The sequence below is a fragment of the Rhamphochromis longiceps genome, linkage group LG7 (genome assembly GCF_057381845.1).
Source record: "Rhamphochromis longiceps isolate RC_006_pf linkage group LG7, R_longiceps_female_GT1.1, whole genome shotgun sequence".
NCBI lineage: Eukaryota > Metazoa > Chordata > Actinopteri > Cichliformes > Cichlidae > Rhamphochromis > Rhamphochromis longiceps.
Window position 1 is genome coordinate 25,747,945 of NC_140563.1, and position 19,187 is coordinate 25,767,131.

At 37.8% G+C, this 19,187-nt stretch overlaps 1 protein-coding gene across 1 annotated transcript in view; it reads left to right on the forward strand.

Annotated features, from left to right (window-relative positions):
* Positions 1-218: 218 nt before the first annotated feature.
* LOC146665400 (metabotropic glutamate receptor 8-like) overlaps positions 219-19,187 on the forward strand; it is a 170,205-nt gene continuing 151,236 nt past the window's right edge. The window contains exon 1 of the mRNA XM_085413028.1: positions 219-979. Within this exon, the coding sequence (XP_085269154.1) occupies positions 329-979 (651 nt within the window). The 5' untranslated portion in view covers positions 219-328. The remainder of the gene's footprint in view (positions 980-19,187) is intronic.

Genomic DNA, 19,187 nt, shown 5'->3' on the forward strand with positions numbered 1-19,187 from the left:
TTGTTGTTATTATTGAACAGAAAAGTTATTCTGGTATTTGGCAGCACAAATATTTAAAGGTTGTAAAGCAGAATAACAAAGAAACACCGTGGCATGCCTTTGCTCAGAAAAACTTGTGCAATCTCTTGTTTAAAGGTTCTTTTATTTTTATTTATCTGTATTTATTTTTCTCTCAAGCAGGTCTCTGAAAGAATGTGAAGCTGGAGCTGTAGAGACGAGAAAGGTGTTCTTGCCACAGGAACCTGTACTACAGGAAATCTTCAAGGTCACTGCTCCAAAGTGGACCTGCCTGCAATGGTCAACCCTGCCCCAAGTGAAGGGATATTCCATGTTCTGGCCCAGCCTTCCGTTATCACACAGCCTGCACTGTCATTTGACTGTTGATTGTGTGATAATATCAACACTTACTTTTTCCACACCTCTTGTCACTGCAAAAATGGTGAGTGAGTCAAAGCCCCTGACTCTTTACAGTCACTGCTTTCTCTGTGTGCTGATGCTAAAGAGCTGCTGGCTGCAAGGTTCCACCTCCCAGAAGCCTGCTGTGTTAGCAGACTCCCAGCAGGGCTCACAGGAGTATACCCATTCAATCCGCCTGGATGGTGACATCATTCTGGGTGGGTTGTTCCCTGTGCATTCCCGTGGTGAGAGGGGGATGCCATGTGGTGAATTGAAGAAGGAGAAAGGCATCCATCGACTGGAGGCCATGCTATTTGCCATCGACCTCATCAACAAAGACCCAGACGTGCTGCCCAATGTGACACTTGGGGCACGAATCTTGGACACATGTTCACGTGACACCTATGCCCTGGAGCAGTCCCTTACTTTTGTCCAGGCACTAATTGAGAGGGATGGCTCTGATGTTCGCTGCACTAATGGTGATCCTCCCATCTTTGCGAAGCCAGATAAAGTTGTGGGAGTCATCGGCGCATCGGCCAGCTCTGTATCGATCATGGTGGCGAACATCCTGCGACTGTTCAAGGTACAAGAATGCTGTGTGATTCCTTGAAGTTTTTTGTTTGTTTGTTTTTAAGAATAATGCTTGGTTATAGCAGTGATTCGAGGAGTGGTTAGGTTAGGTTTGTGTGTTTGTGTGTCGGTTTTTGGTGTTAGGTTGGGTCAGTCAACAGACGTTTGTGGTTGTTGGAGTACGGTGGGGTACATTGTACCTCACCATATGCTTGGTAGTCCTAGTACTTGTAAGGACCAGTCTCTAAAGCCATAAGTTCTGAATATATATGTCGATAAATACTTGTATGAACAATCAAATGTTATTTAATTAATATTTAACAGCTTCATACACTGTCACTAACTCCATGACAACTCCAAGAGTTAGAAAGCTAATATTGTTATCTCAAAATAATGTTTAGAATCATTATTTTTACTAATGATTTTTTAACTGAAAGAACATTTATACCCATTAAGTTGATAAAGTAAATCATGTGTATATACAAGCAAGATACAGAATCTTCTGTATGTCAGTTTAATGCTAAATGTACTTGTTGAAAGCATGTAAAATATTTACATGTAGAGAGATTTATTGTGTCAATCAATCTGAAGTGTATTTTAAGATGTAAACATTGCAAAACACAAAAGTGAGGTTGTACACACTGTACACCTCAGTACCGACCTCAGTAAATACTTTGATAAGTTTATGGCCTCCATCACTAGCTTCAGGACTTATCTAATAAATAATTACATTTATTTTCATAAATTGTGAATCCATCTAAAATTAAATCCACAGTTAATCAGGGTATGCTACCGGGGATGGCTGCCCTGTGACTGATGAGTTGCTACCATTTGCTATGCAGTCTCATGGTTCCTAAGATAATAAGATTCAGCCCTTGCTTGTCATGTCCACTATGAAAAAACAAGATACTTCTCATGGGATCTTTTATGTACAGCCTTTGGTCTTACAGTCTATATAAATTATCTGTCAGACACCTTTTTTAAAACCAGATATTATAATATCATAACATCTTCATCTTTGGGAAAACTTCTGGGAGTATCCTGCAAAAAATTAGAATATGCTGACAAAAGCATCTTTAACCCAAAACAGAGGGACAGGTGTATATTTGGTGCGAGAAGCAGATTACTGGGTGTTTTCACAGCCTGGCTAAATCTTCTGTTGACCTCCGCAGTGTGAAAAGATTCACAGTGTGAAGAAAAAATCGACTTGTCAGCAGCTGTGGATTCAAAAAATCTTCAAGCTGGTTGAGTCAAGTAAGGTGAACATATTTTCATTTGAGACGATGCGCTGATTATATGAATAAATATTAGTGATGTGCCTGTACTTTATGTTTAATCATGTTTAAAAAGCACAAGAAAATCTGACTCCAAACAAAGCAAAGAAAGGAGTCAAAACATTTGCACACTTCTGTATCTGCTAAAGATTTCTCTTTGCAAAAATCACAATTTAAGACATTAAAGTACAATTTAATTCTGTGATATTGCAATCATCTTCTATTCAGTCATGATCCATTGTGTAACATGTATGAAGTGGAAAGTTAAGCATTTACCTTTGTAAATTAACTTGACAATGAAGTAGGAGAGATTTTCCTCTACTGTTTGGTAATTTACGAAGATAAATTTTATTTGACATGCCTGTCAAATGCTTTCACCATCTTCCATCATCATCCAACAATACTGTGATTGCGGCCATTCCCCAACTCTCTGTGAATGGTACTCATGGCCATTGATCACTGAGCTTTGATCAATGGTTGTTGATCAGTGGTCATGAGAATTTGCATATTAATGATCAAGGGACCAACCTCCCAGCCCATTGTTCATTCAGTGGGGCCAGTTTCAGTCATTGTGCAAATGTATTGTTTATAAGATTTGGGGAAACCTGCAGTCAGCTGAGACTGAAGAAGTCACTTGGATGAGTGACGAAACATTTCTCCTACTGAAAACGCTACGTCTAGATGAACAGAACTTTTGGGATTTCCTTTCCTGGATTATTGAGCATGCATAACGAGATAAAAAAAAAAAAGAACCTGATTAAACATACACCTGTATTATTGGAAAATTGTACATTAAGTATCAAATAATAATTATTTTACAGAAAAATGTTTCCAAGCACTGTTAAATGGATTAATAATACTGTTGCATATGTTTACGTTTGAGCTTGTTTTAAATACCTAACATTCTGTTGAATGTCCAGCAACATATTCTGGACCACATGTCTCTATAAAAAACACCCGCAAAAAAAAGTTAATGAGACACAGGCCTACATCTTGATTTTTGTTTGTTTGTTTGTTTTAAAGTGTAATATATTAAATATATTAATGACAAAAGAATAACCAGTTTAATCAAAAACACAGAGCAGTGTGTGATACGGTATGATATGTTTAGAATAGAATAGAATAGAATAGAATAGAATAATCCTTTAATTGTCCCACAAGGGGAAATTATGGTTGTAACAGCAGTCAAAAAGACACATATACAAACAAACAGTACACAGGACACAGAACAGAAACATACACAATTTTTCTTACATATTTACATTAAGGACAATGGTTACTATATACAGAGAGTACTGTACAGTTATTAAATTAAATAAAAATAACTACAGATAAGAGGCAAACTAGGTTGTAGTGCAAATCTGTTAATTAACTTATTGCAGTTACAGCGCAGATGTAAACATCTATGTTTGTTGGGAGCAGTTCTGCAGGCAACTGTCAATATCTACAGGGGGATTCAAATCATTAATCTTAAGTCATTGCTAATTGCACTAATTAACAAAGTTTTTACACTCCATCTTCTCTAAATTACACATGTTAGCTAAGGTGGTTAGCAAGTTGAAACTCATCTGTTCCCATGATAAATCACAATTGTTTACTTGCTAATGCAAATTGGGTTTCCATACATCATGTGGAAGGGAGTCGGAAACAGCTTGACTTGTATGCTAGTCTTGCATTGGTTTACCAAGAAAGATCAGAGGTTTATCAACAGTGTGCATGCATAAACCACCAGAAAAAAACTCTGGGTTTGTCAGATTGCCCTGTTTCCGCCATTGTTAAAACCCTTAAAATGGAGACTAATCTAAGCTAGCCTGCTTTCCTATGACTATGAAACAAACAGCACTTTCAGCAGCAATAGCTGACTGCGCCCCCCAGATGTCAGTAATGTGCAGGATTGATTCCAAAAGGCGTGGAGCTTATAACAGCATGTTCTGATATGAAGGAACACATTTTAATTTGTTTGTTTTTAGATTTGACACTGCAAGCACTTATTGCCTTGCTCTAAAGCTGACAGCTGCTTGCTCGTGGATATTCTAGTTAAATTGGTAACCTTACAACCATAACCATATGCCAGTCAATAATATCCTACTCTCTCTTTGGCAGCTACTGGAGTTGCTGGTCTGAAATTTCAAAAACCTTTACTTCAAATACCACCCACTTCATGTCACCACTGGTTGTTTTTCCCGTAATCACTCAAATTTGCTGAATGTTATTAACTTTCTATGACCTCTGGTCAACATGCCAATGCTAATGGCTTCCAATTGAGGATGTAGCTTCAGTTTTATTCTTCTCTCAGCTGGATACAGAATAGATAACGTGTTTCTCACTGACAAAACGTTGATCTCAGCTGTTGCCTCATTCTCTGCACAGACAAACTGTGTCTGAAGGCAGCGAGTTGCTGTGCACAGCAGCAGACATACTCCACTGCGTTAAATTAGTCATGAAGTGTATGATTTTAATGTGTGTGTGTATGTGTGTGTGTGTGTGTGTGTGTGTGTGTGTGTGTGTGTGTGTGTGTGTGTGTGTGTGTGTTAGAACCCTAACAGCTTAATGAGGACGGAAAGGCCCAACAACATCGCTTATCTAAAATTAGCCAGAGATGCCTCTGGGGGTGGTGGTGGTGATGGGAATAGCCAGATAATGCTGACGCAGAGGTTTCCTCACCAGTGCTGTCACAGCCTTCAGCTATAGTCACAACACTGACAGATAACAAGGCTTATTGAAAAGGCTCTTTTTAGTTGAGGATATTCTGAGTAAAGACACTACGATAGGCATCCCACTTATACCCCATTTGGTAATAACTAAATAAAAATAGTGTAACCACATATCCATATCCAGATTCTGCATCCAGATAGAGTTGTATTGTTTTTAAGCACTTGACTCATATTTTTAATGAGTGTGCTATTTCACAAAATGAACATTCTCAATACAATCATGGACTGTATATAAATTAATTTCAATGACATTACCCATTTGTTAGTTATGTGCTGTTGTGAAACCCTGTGTTTAGTGGGTTTCCTTTCCCCATCAACCACGTGATGTTTTGAAACCAGGCTTGATAAAATGCACTGCACAAAGTGGCAACTTTATAAAAGGGATACAACTTATTGAAATTGTATTCAATATGGCTTCAGAACGACCAGCTTAAACTCATGGAAATTGTTTACTGAAGTCAAACATCACGTGACCCTGTACAAGCCATCATCCTTTTCAAACCTCAACTTTCTGGCAATTAGAAAAAAAAATGCAGGTGTAAGAAAGGTCTTGTTATCAATAATATCATTTTACAGATTACTTGGGGACAAACAGAAACACAACTATGAAACATTTTATTGTGACTTTATTTTTTAGTGGTCCTTTTTATACAGGTAATGGCCATAATGTGTTTATATGGTAAAGAATTTTGGGCTTAATTTTAGATAGGATATTACTAACACACAGCAGTAAGTGATAATCGGTCATTTCAATAATAAGTCATCCATAGATTGTGCTGATCTCGTTCCTTCTCTCCAGAGGATGAACCTTTTGATGACTTTACAGCCTTTCTTCTTTTTCAACCTTTTACTCCTGAGGTTAAATATGACACTTTTATTTCCTCCATCAGTAAAAAATATTAATATTTCCAGTCTCGATTGCAAAGAGATTTGCTTTTAATAAAAGCATTTTTCTTCCTCTTCAGACACTTCACTGAGGATATAAGGGGTGAGATATTCCATCTAAAACTGTGAAATCCTCTAAGTCCATTTGCATAATATTTGCGCATCCTTTTCACACTGTAACACACAGCGTGAGCACAGTCTTGTGTTCAGGACACTCTGCTGCTACATTCCTTCATGCTGCTGCGTTACACACTCAACAAAAATATAAACGCAACACTTTTGTTTTTGCTCCCATTCCCCATGGGATGGACGTAGAGACCTAAAATTCATTCCAGATACACAATATAACCATCCCTCCCAAACAGTGGTCACAAATCAGTCCAAATGTGTGGTAGTGGGCACATCTGCTATATTGAGATAATCCATCCCACCTCACAGGTGTGCCACATCAGGATGCTGATCTGACATCATGAGTAGTGCACAGGTGTACCTCAGACTGCCCACAACAAAAGGCCACCCTGGAATGTGCAGTTTTTTGCGCTATTGGGGGTCTGGGGACCCAGAACCGGTCAGTATCTGGTGTGACCACCATTTGCCTCATGCAGTGCAACACATCGTCGCATGGAGTCTATCAGATTGTCAATTGTGGCCTGTGGAATGTTGGTCCACTCCACTTCAATGGCTGTGCGAGGTTGTTGGATATTCGTGGGAACTGGTACACGCTGTCGTATACACCGGTCAAGCACATCCCGAACATGCTCAATGGGTGACATGTCCGGTGAGTATGCTGGCCATGCAAGAACTGGGACATTCTCAGCTGCCATCTGCCCTGAGCAATGTGAACCATGATTCATCCGTGAAGCGCACACCTCTCCAACGTGCCAGACGCCATCGAATGTGAGCATTTGCCCACACAAGTCTGTTACGGCGACGAGCTGGAGTCAGGTCAAGACCCCGATGAGGACGACGGGCATGCAGTTGAGCGTCCCTGAGACGGTTTCTGACAGTTTGTGCAGAAATTGTTTGGTTGTGCAAACCAATTGTTCCAGCAGCTGTCTGGGTGGCTGGTCTCAGACGATCTTGGAGGTGAACCTGCTGGATGTGGAGGTCCTGGGCTGGTGTGGTTACACGAGGTCTGCGGTTGTGAGGCCGGTTGGATGTGCTGCCATATTCTCTGAAACGCCTGTTGAGACGGCTTATGGTTGAGAAATGAACATTCAATGCACGGGCGACAGATCTGGTTGACATTCCTGCTGTCGGCATGCCAATTGCACGCTCCCTCATTGCTTGTGGCATCTGTGGCATTTTGCTGTGAGAAAAAACTGCACATTCCAGGGTGGCCTTTTGTTGTGGGCAGTCTGAGGTACACCTGTGCACTACTCATGATGTCAGATCAGCATCCTGATGTGGCACACCTGTGAGGTGGGATGGATTATCTCAATATGGCAGATGTGCCCACTACCACACATTTGGACTGATTTGTGACCACTGTTTGGGAGGGATGGTTATATTGTGTATCTGGAATGAATTTTAGGTCTCTACGTCCATCCCATGGGGAATGGGAGCAGTAACAAAGGTGTTGCGTTTATATTTTTGTTGAGTGTATTTCCATCTCTGCTGTCTGCGTGGGAGGAACTCAACCATGGTGTCTGTGTTTTGAATCTGCTGCAGGTTTAGCCAAAAACACAAAATAAAAAAGGAATCAGGTGGGAAAATACCAGAAAGAGCAATGAAAACAGAAGGAACCTTCTATTTGGCGCGATATGGCAGCCTCGCCTCTGTCAGTCTGCCCCAGGGCAGCTGTGGCTACAATCGTAGCTGCCTCCTCCAGTGTGTGAATGTGAGAGTGAATGAATAGTGGCATTGTAAAGCGCTTTGGGTGCCTTGAAAAGCGCTATATAAATCCAATCCATTATTATTATTATTATTATTATTATTATTTGAACAGTCAGACGAAGAAGAAGATCTGAGCCTCCAGTGTCATGACTGGATATCCAGTTCACAGAAAATGCTCATCAGTCTCCCAGCACTACGACAGCATTGTAATATCAAATGTAAACAAACCACCAAATCCATTCCAGTGCTGATAAAAGTAATTATCAGGAGATTCATCGCATCTGGATCCAGTGGTGTTCAGAAGCTGACTACTATAGATTGTTGGGTTGTAACAGTATTGATATTTATCCTGAGCTACAAGATTTTTGTCATGGTTCCTGTTATGTTAAATTTGATGTTTTCACTGATGACATATTTTTTGTACATATTCTAAATGCATTTACGAACAACCTTCAGTTTACTTGTGAGTTTAGCAAGGATAAAATACATTTACTCAATATGTGGGTCGTTTTAAATAATGGGGCACTTTCTACTGCTACTTTCTAATATACTGTTGTTGGTCAATAGCATGCATACTAAAACATTTAAGAAGGGTACACCTAAAAGCCAGTTGAGGACATTGTATCAACCAAGAGAAGAATTTATAGCAAAAGCAGTAGATTTCTTTTAGTAGATTAGAGAAGTCACTTAGTGACTTGGTGACCTTGCCCTTGTAACTTTACAGATTGACACTAGGGGTGGGTTTTGATAATCGATTTATCGATTAAAATCTATTCTGGCTTGGATAACGTGATATCGATTCATTAAAATCCTGAATCGATTTTTTAATATAAATTTTTTTTACCCAAAATGCCAAAATCACAGGTTAAACCTCACAAAATTTTGAAAACCACCAAACAGCTAAAACAGCTTTAAATGAGAGCAGGTACACGGATTCTGCACAAAGATGTAAACACAAAGCGCGACCCACCGACTGAACAAATTTAAACTTTTTAAAATTATGCAAAACGCTTAGCTGTGTCTCTAATAAAACCGCTGTAACTTCAGAGGTAATGTTCATATGTTGATTAATGGTTTTCTTTCATTTTTGATGTACTGCAGAATATTTTTATAAAATCCCAGGCCAGGAAAATCACCTTCATGTTTTTCTGTGTTTTATCCCCAGCTACTTTGACACAAAGGCATCTGCTGTGATGCTCACACCTTTGATAAAGTCTTGCGAGTGTCAGCTTCCTTTTTATAGATACAAAAATATGTAAATGTACCGATCTGAATTACAATATTTCTGACTGTCTGAGGCAAAATTTCCCAGATTCGAATTGAATTGAATTGAATTGAAGCGAATCATGGATCAAATCGATTCGGGACCTTGTGAATCGGAATCGAATCGATTCTAGAAATCAGTGACGATGCCCAGCCCTATTTGACACCTGTCAATCAGGAGGAAATAATAATCATACAGGACTGTGATTGGGACAGAATCTTTGGATTGGTGTGTTTACATGAAGCATTTTCATTCCAATCAGATTTTTAAACTGGTTACTTGTCATACACCTCTCCAACATAAGCAGCAGTTCTGTGGCTAGAGACCTCTAGCTTTGTCTTATCTGACCAAAGGGCACACTTTCAACATGCATAGTCTTTCTCCAGGTTTTCCCTAGTATACTTCAATCTGGCTAGAAGACTCCTGCATAAGTGAAGTTTTTCTTGCTCTTCAACCACAGTCCATTCCTGTGCAGGGTTTAAGTGATTGTCTTCTTTGAGACTGCAATTCCAGACTTGGCTAAGTCATTCATTAGTTTGTTGACAGTTATCTTGGGTCTTTACACACAACTCGCACTAGTTTTTGGTTCAGTGTTTCTAATATTAACAAGGGTGACACAGCTAATTATTAGGTTTGGGTGGGGGTGGGGTGGGGGTCATTGCTTTTTCACATAAGGTGACGTCGGAAGCTTAAACTACCTAATTTGTTTGATGAGCTGAAATATGAAAGTGTGACAGATGCGCAAAAAATGGTATTATCCTATCCTTACCTAACGACCATTTCTGGGTTCATTTCACACTCTGCCTCTTCAAAATGTGAAATGGACATGTTGGACTGGCACGTCTCCTACATGTTTTGCTGTGATATTGGGCTGGTATGTCCCTTTATCTTCTGTTGGTTGCTTTGATGACTTGTCAAGGCGTTTGAAACATCTCAAAATGTTTTTTTGAATATGACTATGAGTTTACTGTACTCACACGGCCTCTGCATAGAGCCAATTGTGATATGGTGGAATGGGAGGTTTGCATCATTGATGCATGTGCAAATGCACGATGCTATCATGTCAATATGGGCTGAAATCTAGGAGGATTTTTTTCAGGACTTTATTGGAAATATGTAAAATGAAGAATTAAAGCACCTTTGAAGGCAAAGGGGATCCAAACCTTTTCGGCAAGTTGTACTAAATACAGTACCAGTGAGAGTATTTCTATGGTAAACATTCTTATGAAGTGACACAACCATCTTGACCTGAACTGAATACTGGCTAAAAACCAAGAGTAGGTGGCACTGGTTTAACAATTTGTTAATGACATCGTTGAATATCTAACAGTGTGACCTCTTAGTGACACCATCACACAAGATCATCTCTTAATAATGTCCTAAAACTGTGAATGTGAGGGTGAAATCACTCCTGCCTCTATAAAAATGAATGCACACTGAAGATGTCCTGTGGCTATTCTGTCGTGATTACCTAATCACTCTATTGTTTGAAAACAAATGAAACTGTGAGAGGAAAGAAATATAGGAGAGGGTGGACAGAAGTGAATTGCAGGGAGAATTTGCTCATTGTAGTAGCAATTTATTAGTGTTTAGTTGATAATCACAACCTCATTATGCTGTCTGAAGCTGCCATTCTCTCTTTTTGTCTTTGTGTTAATAAAGCTTTTCATAACTTATTTTTATGGTTTCAATTTGTAATTCATCCAGTTTTAATGAAACAATTTTTAAACTGTCAGACTTTAACCAGACAGATATACTGTGTATCATGCAAGGTAATACATGGAGATATTCTCATCCCAGTTATATTGGTCAAAACAAAAGCTGCACAATGTGAACACTAAAAAAAGAGGTAAAAGTACCAGAAAATGTTGCAATTAATATCAATAATCAATCAATCAATCAATAAAAGCCTTCACAATAACAAAAGGTTTGTAAAAGTCTCCACTTAAAATTTAATTTGTCAGTAAATTTAAATGAGTTTTTATCTTATTATTGAACTCAAGTTTGCTAATAAAGACAATGTCAATTTTTCACTTTCTGTGGAAGTCTGCAAAGTGATTATTTTTAGTTTTGCACAGTTATATCAACATTGTGTTCCTCAGACCTTTACCATCTCTGTGTAAACGTATTGCACTTTCTCTTGTTTTTCTCAGCCTTTCTCAAATGTATAAAAAGGCCATTATTCTTCCACTGGGTACCAATCTTAGCCATTTAGGAATAAAACAGCCCCGAGTAGGGTGGGGTTAATGCTCGAAAATCTCAAGCTGCTGTTGGTGGTCAGTATGACCTGCAGAGATCATCTATGATCAGCTGAACCGGAATAATGGTCAGAGGTCTGCTGGTTTTAAGAAAAGACTCATATTCAAGCACACAGACTACAGACTTCATCTTTGATTCAGAGCCACATCATTTCAGAATGATAGTTGAGCAAAGTGGTGTGATGGTGTTTGGGGAAATTAAATTAGTAAGTCATGTTGACTTCACACAATTACAACCTGCAGGTGTGAAACTCCAATTTAGAGGGCTGTTCGGTAAATTGACATAACTTCAACACAGATGCAGAATAAGATGAACTATTGTTTGTAGTTGGATAATACATCACGTAAGCCACTTCTTTCTTATAGTCATTTCTTCCTGTTCAGTGAAATTATGGTTAAGCTTTTTAATTTTAATAAAATGGTGAAATTGTCTTTATTGAAAAGTGCAATGCTTTCTGCCAATACACTTGAATTGGCTCATTTGTGACTTTGAATGAAACTAACTGATGTAGAAAATACTAAAATTTACAGTATACACACCCAACGTGCACCCTCTGTTTTTTTTTCTTAAGTTGTACTCAGCAGGACAAAATAAAAACAAAAATCCCCTGTCCAAAGATAATACAACAGAATGGCTGAATAAGAAAATAGCCAAGATGTTTCAGTGAAACTGAAATGAAACAACATTGTAATTTCCACAATGGTGTGAGAGGCTGCACAAGTCATACAGAAGACGACTGAAGTTACTTGGTTATTGTCGATAAAAGTGGTTCTACAAGCCAGTGTATTACATCATGTTATACTGTACATATGCGGTTTTATTTAAATAGAACCTAGTAAAGACCAGATATTTTTATGACTTCAAACATAAAATCTTAGAATTTAAAGAGGGTGAGCTGTTTTTTTCACAACAGAGGTTTTTAATTTAGCCAATTAATAATAATAATAATAATGATGATGATAATAATAATAATGATGATAGTAATAATGATGATAATAATAATAATAATAATAATGATGATGATAATAATAATAATGATGATAGTAATAATGATGATAATAATAATAATAATAATATTGATAATAATAATAATAATAATAATATTGATAATAATAATAATAATAATAATATTGATAATAATAATAATAATAATATTGATGATAATAATAATAATAATGATAATAATAATAATGATGATGATAATAATAATAATGATGATAGTAATAATGATGATAATAATAATAATAATATTGATAATAATAATAATAGTAATATTGATGATAATAATAATAATAATGATAATAATAATAATATTGATAATAATAATAATAATGATCAGCTAGTCCCAGATAGCTGAGTCACATTTCATTTTATTTTATTTTTTTCTTGATGGGGAAAAATAATAATGGAGAAAAATCAGCATAATAAAATAGTCATTCTATGCAGACCTGTTTCCTACCAACAGTCTATGCTGTAGATAGAAACCAATTTTGGTAAAAGGCAGAACGTGACAGGATGCTTCAGGAAGGACTGGGAAAAACTGGGAACCTATCATGTGATAATATTGCATCACTGCCTAGCTGGCTGTGTGAACTGAAGCATTACTAAAAGATAGAGGGAAAGTTCGCAGCTCTTGAATGGTGGATGGGAGCCCTACAGGCAACTGCTTACGCAACAGGAATAAGTGTGACTCCTCTTCTGTCTCCTCAAATTGTTATTTTAGATTTGGATCAAGACATGCTCAAGGAAGTGAAACCCCCTACAGTGAGTCACAACTGCAACTGGTTTGTTGACCACTGACCCACTCTTTATCATTCTCTCAACACTTTATTACTGCTTAGAGACAATCTAACCCAGTGTAAGTGAAGTGTGATGTCATTTGAAGTTTTGACTTATTGGTCATTTGATCTTAAATGAAATGACCCATAAGCTTGACCATCTGATTTGAATAAAAAAAATTGTGGTCCAGATTTTGAACATATAAAATGAGTGTTTCAATGAGAGCTTCATATATCAAAGAAATGAAAACTTTTCAAGATATAATTTTTTGAAAAATGGTCTGTCAACCCACACATCTTTTGCATATTGAAATGGTTTGCTGTGTCTCCCACTGTCAAGAGGACATTCCAGGATTCAGACAGCGTTACTCTAGGAGGCCTGGAAACCTCTAGAAAGTCTTTAATTCTTCAGCAGAACTAGTATCTGCAGCTTTATGTGACAAAGTAACCTACAAAATAACCTCCAGCAGGTGGTCTGAATGTGTTTGACCAAACAATCAGAAACAAACTTCATGAGGGTGGCCTCTGAAGGTTGTAAAACAGCTAACTGATCATTTGCAGAGCAATGTCCTTTTTAAGTAGTATCAGTTGAGTATTAAAGGTACAGCATAGCACAAGTTTCAGTCATGCAGGGATTAAAATAAGTATTGAACATGTCACCAGTTTTCCAAGTAAATATATTTCTAAAGGTGCTATTACAGTCAAATTCTCACCAGATGACAACAACCACACTCATTCATCTTCATCAACCTGGTAGATGTTAGCAGATTTTTTGTCAAGAATATCTCTTTTCTATTTATCTATTTTCCATTCATCCTTCCTTCAATTATATGAAGCGTGCCAGTATCATATGCTGAAAAAATGAAAAATTACTGATAGATTTCAGCTTGTGTCATGCCTTCTCGTGCTTTTTTCACTTCCTTTTCTTTATGTCTTCAATTACTTTTTCCCTATGTCATTTTTCATTATGACACATACCATATCAGAAAAAGTTGATTCTGTTCATATGGACATAGCATTTTTAGTGGGAGAAACATTTCGTCACTCATCCAAGTGACTGAAAACTGAAGAAGTCAGGATTGAGTGATGAAACATCTCTCCCATTGAAAAGGCTTCATCAAGATGAACAGAATCAACCTTTTGGAATTTCCTTACCTGGATGATTGTGCATGCGTCAAGACACATAACATAATTTATGGATATGGTTTGATTGAAAGGGTTGTTACAAACATTGAGAATTTCATGTAAGCAGCAGTTGTAGACATATCTGCTTACGAAATCGCTGACTTGTTCAATACTTATTTTACCCGCTGTATCCGTCTAATAAAATCCAGTTTGTTCATGTAAATGGGGAGTCTGCTTCACACACAAAGATTAATAATGGAGTTCGACAGGTTTCTGTGCTAGGACCAGTTCACTTTACATTATAGATGCTTCACCTAGGCAGTATCATTCGATTGCATAGCCTACATTTTCCTTGCTAGAAAGAAAGCCAGATAACAAACACCATTTAGTTAAAGTGCAGGAATGTCTTAACCTGCTAGGACCTGGCGTCCACATATGTGGACATCACATTTTGGGTTATTTAGACCAAAATACTCAATTTTGCTCTACATGGGCCTGATATCCTCTTACACTATACTGCTACTGTTCTATCAAAGTTTTAAACAAATATCCTCATATGTGGCTCTTATTTTTCTTAAAAACAAAAATAAGGTAAAAAAAAATAAATCTGGTAATTCATTACATTCATCGGGCCCCAACCAGCCCAAATATCAAAGAGAAATTAAAAATCCATGCCTTGGAAGAGTTCAGGTCTTAGGAGGTTAAAGACATAAAAACCTGGATGATCTCTAATCTCTAATCTTGAATTTAGTTTTATCTGAATTCAAATTAAACTAAATGTACTTGGCTCTATAAATCTTGGAAACAGTGTCTAACCAGATACTTGATCTGGACGGCATTAACTTGGCCTTTAGTAACACTGTTAGGAATCTTGGATTGTATTATTTTAGGGTCTTTACACTACAATAGAAAAAATGCCTTGAGGCAACTGTTGTTGTGATTTGGCAGTATATAAATAAAACTGAATTGAGTTGAATTTGCCTGAGGGCCCGACATCTTTTACTAGGCTCTGTGTTCACTGCCTGGGACAGTGAAGCTCGATTTGCATTTGCCATAGACTAACAGAACAACACTGGCGCACTGTGCTTTTCACAGATGGGAACAAATTTTCCCTGAGCACATGTGACAGGTGTGAATTCATCTGGAGATGCCACAAAAAATGATATCCTGCCTGTAACACAATTCAGCATGAACAGCCTGGGTTCCTGAGAGTATGCAGGCATATCTTGTCCAGATCATATCTGTCCAGATCTGGAAGGAGCCATCATCTGTCGTCTCGTTAGGAGCATGCCAAAAAAAACTATTGAGTTTTTTCCATTTTTAATTGCTATAATAAAATTTTAGCTAAATGGACTAGCATGGTATATCATTTATTCATTTTGATTTTTAGAGTTTATTTGAATACAACCGTCTGTAGGCTGATAATTTTCCTTTCCATCAAATAACATGGCATCCTTTCTAACACATTACTCAGTTCAGCATAAGTATCCAGGATGTGTTTTTTCTTGCCATTGAGATGCGTGTTTTCAAAGTGTTCCTTTAATTCTTTTAGCAGTGTAAGTTGAGTCAAAAAAAGGAACATGCAACTATTTCAAGTCTTAGCCTGGGCATTTACGTGTAGTTTGACTTTGAAATTGCTAAAATGCCTTCCAGTTAATTATTTCTTACTCTGGAGGTTTTCATTCAGCCTTATTTCCCCACTCCAGCACTTATTTGCCTTTCTCACTCCCCTCCTGTCCATCTCAGAGAATTTCAATTAACATGACTCTTTTACCTCTCCTGTTGGAATTGAACATGCATTGTCTATAGACCTTCTGAATGTCAATGCAGCTGCAACTCATTCATAACCACCAACCAATCTATCGCCAATCTTTTCACTTCACCTTATAGATCTGCGCTGCAGGAGTGTATATGTTTCCAGTCTGTTGAGATATTGCTACACTGGATTCTATCACTGACATGTTTCTGTGTTGCCGGAAGTAATAAAACAAAGCAGCTCTGTCAATGTTGTATTTCCAAGGTTTTCCTAGGTTCCTAGGCACTTATCATTTTCCAGCTCGGCTGCAGGGGTTGCAAAGTGAATGTGGTGAATTTTCTACCTACTGAATGAACTGCAGTCACTCCTGGAAAATACAGTTGTCCCTTTCAATAGTGATACTACCTCCACTACGCTGTACCCTGTAATTATATACTTTAAAAATAAAGTTTAGTAATTTTAGTCATGTTGTAGATCAATCAGAGAAAGTTATATTTTCTGACATTTATTGACTGAAGATAGTGTATTTTCATCTGTTTAGATTCTATCTTAAAGTTTTATGTTTTTCTCAATCAAACTTCTTTAAACTATGTCCTTCAGGCGTCCACCCACTCAGCAGATGTTTTTTTTTTGGGAAGAGTCCGTGTGTTTTTCCATTGGATTTCTATAACTAAGTGATGATGAATACATTATTTGCTTAAAAACTATTATTTGCCTTGAAAAACCCTTGGCTTTGATGCTCTCCTTTAAGTGCTCTGAGTCACACAGAAGATGTGAATGTGTGTTTGACTTAAACACACATTCACATGCTACTAATCTTTTTTTCCCTCAATATCTGAAGTGCTCAGATGCTCCTGTGCAGCTGTTTTTTGTGGCGATTGGTAATTTGTCATTCACTTTGCTACCTGATTTATCAGATAAGCTCAAGGGTTTGGTTCCACCCTCCCCATCACCACGGACACGTTTTAAAATGCATTGGTGATGCATGGCAAGTGTTGAGTCAGGGTTGGAAGTGACACTGATGAGATCAAACAGTAACAAGACATTTATTGGAACGCCGAGGGTTTTTATGCTTGAATAAGTCGGTCAAACGGGGAGGGATGGGCTGTCATCTTGGGAGACTCTGTCATAAATGGAGGAGCCATCTTCTTATTCTGTCTTTGTACACACTTCATGCTTCATTTGTGTTTCTGACACACTCCCATGCTCGTCTCTTCCTCTCTGCTGTTCGGCCGTCATGTCTGAATGTGTTAGTAGCTCTAACTGCTGTGGGAGAGGCTTTCCCTAGTCCACTCAGTGTTGCCAGTTGTACCTCAGCTATGGAACAGGAATGAGATTTTTTTTGATTAACTGAGTAATTAATATGTCTAGAACATATCATAATTTATAGAAACATCCTAATTCAAGTTTCTAAAAGGCCTAGTTGATGTCTTAAAATGTCTCTCTGGCTAAATATAATTTGTTTACGATGATATGAAACCAAGAGAAGAAGCAAATCTTCTCCCAGCTATTAAGTTACATCACGTTACATACATTAATTTTGATCAGCAACTTTTGTAGTTGGTTTTTAGCTCTTTTGGGTACTTTTTAAAAATATGTTTTATTTTACAGGACACTATACCGTATAGAGGCACTTTGTGTAGTCCCCTTATTTCCAAGGGGTTGCCACAGTAAAGGGATCTTCATGTTTGCATTAGCACAACTTTCAAGTTTAACTCTTTGTAGTCATTGCACAGTTTTATTTTATACAATAGTACAAAAAATGTTAGTATTGTCCCACATCGGTGATGACGACAGACAAAGCACAATAAATCAATGCCACTTATACAAAATAAAATACATACAATATGTGAAGAAGATAAAATATCCAGTATGTTCAGAGATGAAATGCACAGTACGTGCAGGTAAGAAAATGTTTGTGCAAAAATAACATCAGGTATCAGCATTGACTAAGGCTATAGCCCTGCTGTAAAAGCTTTTCTGGGCCATGTTAATAACCTTTTGTAATGCGTTTGTGTGTGCCGTGGTGCAGCTCGAGAACCACGTAGAAATGCAATACGTCAGCACACTCTCAATTTAGCAGCGGAAGAAGATGGTCAGCAGCTCCCTCTTCAGGTTGATCCCCCTAAGGCTCCTCAGAAAGTGGAGACACTGCTAGGCCTTCACAACCTCAAGAGGTGTTTTGTTAGATACTCCTCCTTGGAAAAAACATCCCTCTTATCCAAGCTTTGGACCAGTGCTTGAGAAGTACACTAGCTCATTACCCCTTGAGGCTGAGTTTTTGCCTCCTTCTAGAATCAAGCCAAAGAATGGATTTTTCATAAAAGAGGCAAATGTGGCACCACACAGGCACTAAGGAGGGCCACTAAGATAAGAAGCCACTAAGGTATAATGTCCTAATTACATTCAATTTAAATATAGAGTAAGATAAAACATGACTATAATTCTGTAAATCAGGTAAGGAGACATTGTTAAAGAAGTACCCTACATCCCTTTATAATGTATTTAAAGCATCAGAAGGGGATGTGTCCTCTGCAAGAATATGAACGAACATCGATTAGCTGACCACATAAAGGTAGACGACAAAATAAACTGTGGTAGGGTGGTTTTTGGCTTTTGGGGCAGTGTCAGGAGAGGCTGACTAGCACAGCCATCATCTAGTAAAACTAAATGATCGGATCATGATCATCAATGATCATCAGAAGGCCTAGCATACATTTTCCCTGCTATGCAGATGACACACAGCTTTAACTGTCCATGAAGCCAGACAACACACACCAGAAGTCTTACTATGGATGGCATTACTTTGGTCTCTAGTAACACTGTGAGGAACCTTGGAGTCATTTTTGACCAGGACATGTCCTTCAATGCACATATTAAACAAATATGCAGGACTGCTTTCTTCATTCTGTCTCAGAATGATGCTGAATGTAATTCATGCATTTATTACTTCTAGGCTTCTAAGATATTATTATCAGGATGTCCTAAAAACTCTCTGAAAAGCCTTCAGTTGAGCCAAATTGTTGCAGCAAGAGTCCTGACAGGGACTAGAAAGAGAGAGCATATTTCTCCTATATCGGCTTCTCTTCATTCGCTCCCTGTTAAATCCAGAATTGAATTTAAAATCCTGCTCCTGACACATACAAGGTCTTGAATAATCAGGCCCCATCTTATCTTAATGATGGATATCGTGCCATATCACCCATTAGAGAACTTCGTTTGCAGATTGCGGGTTTACTTGTGGTTCATTTAAAATATTTAATATTTAAAAGTAGAATGGGAGACAGAGCCTTCAGCTTTCTGGTTTCTGTGGAAACAGCTTCCAGTGTG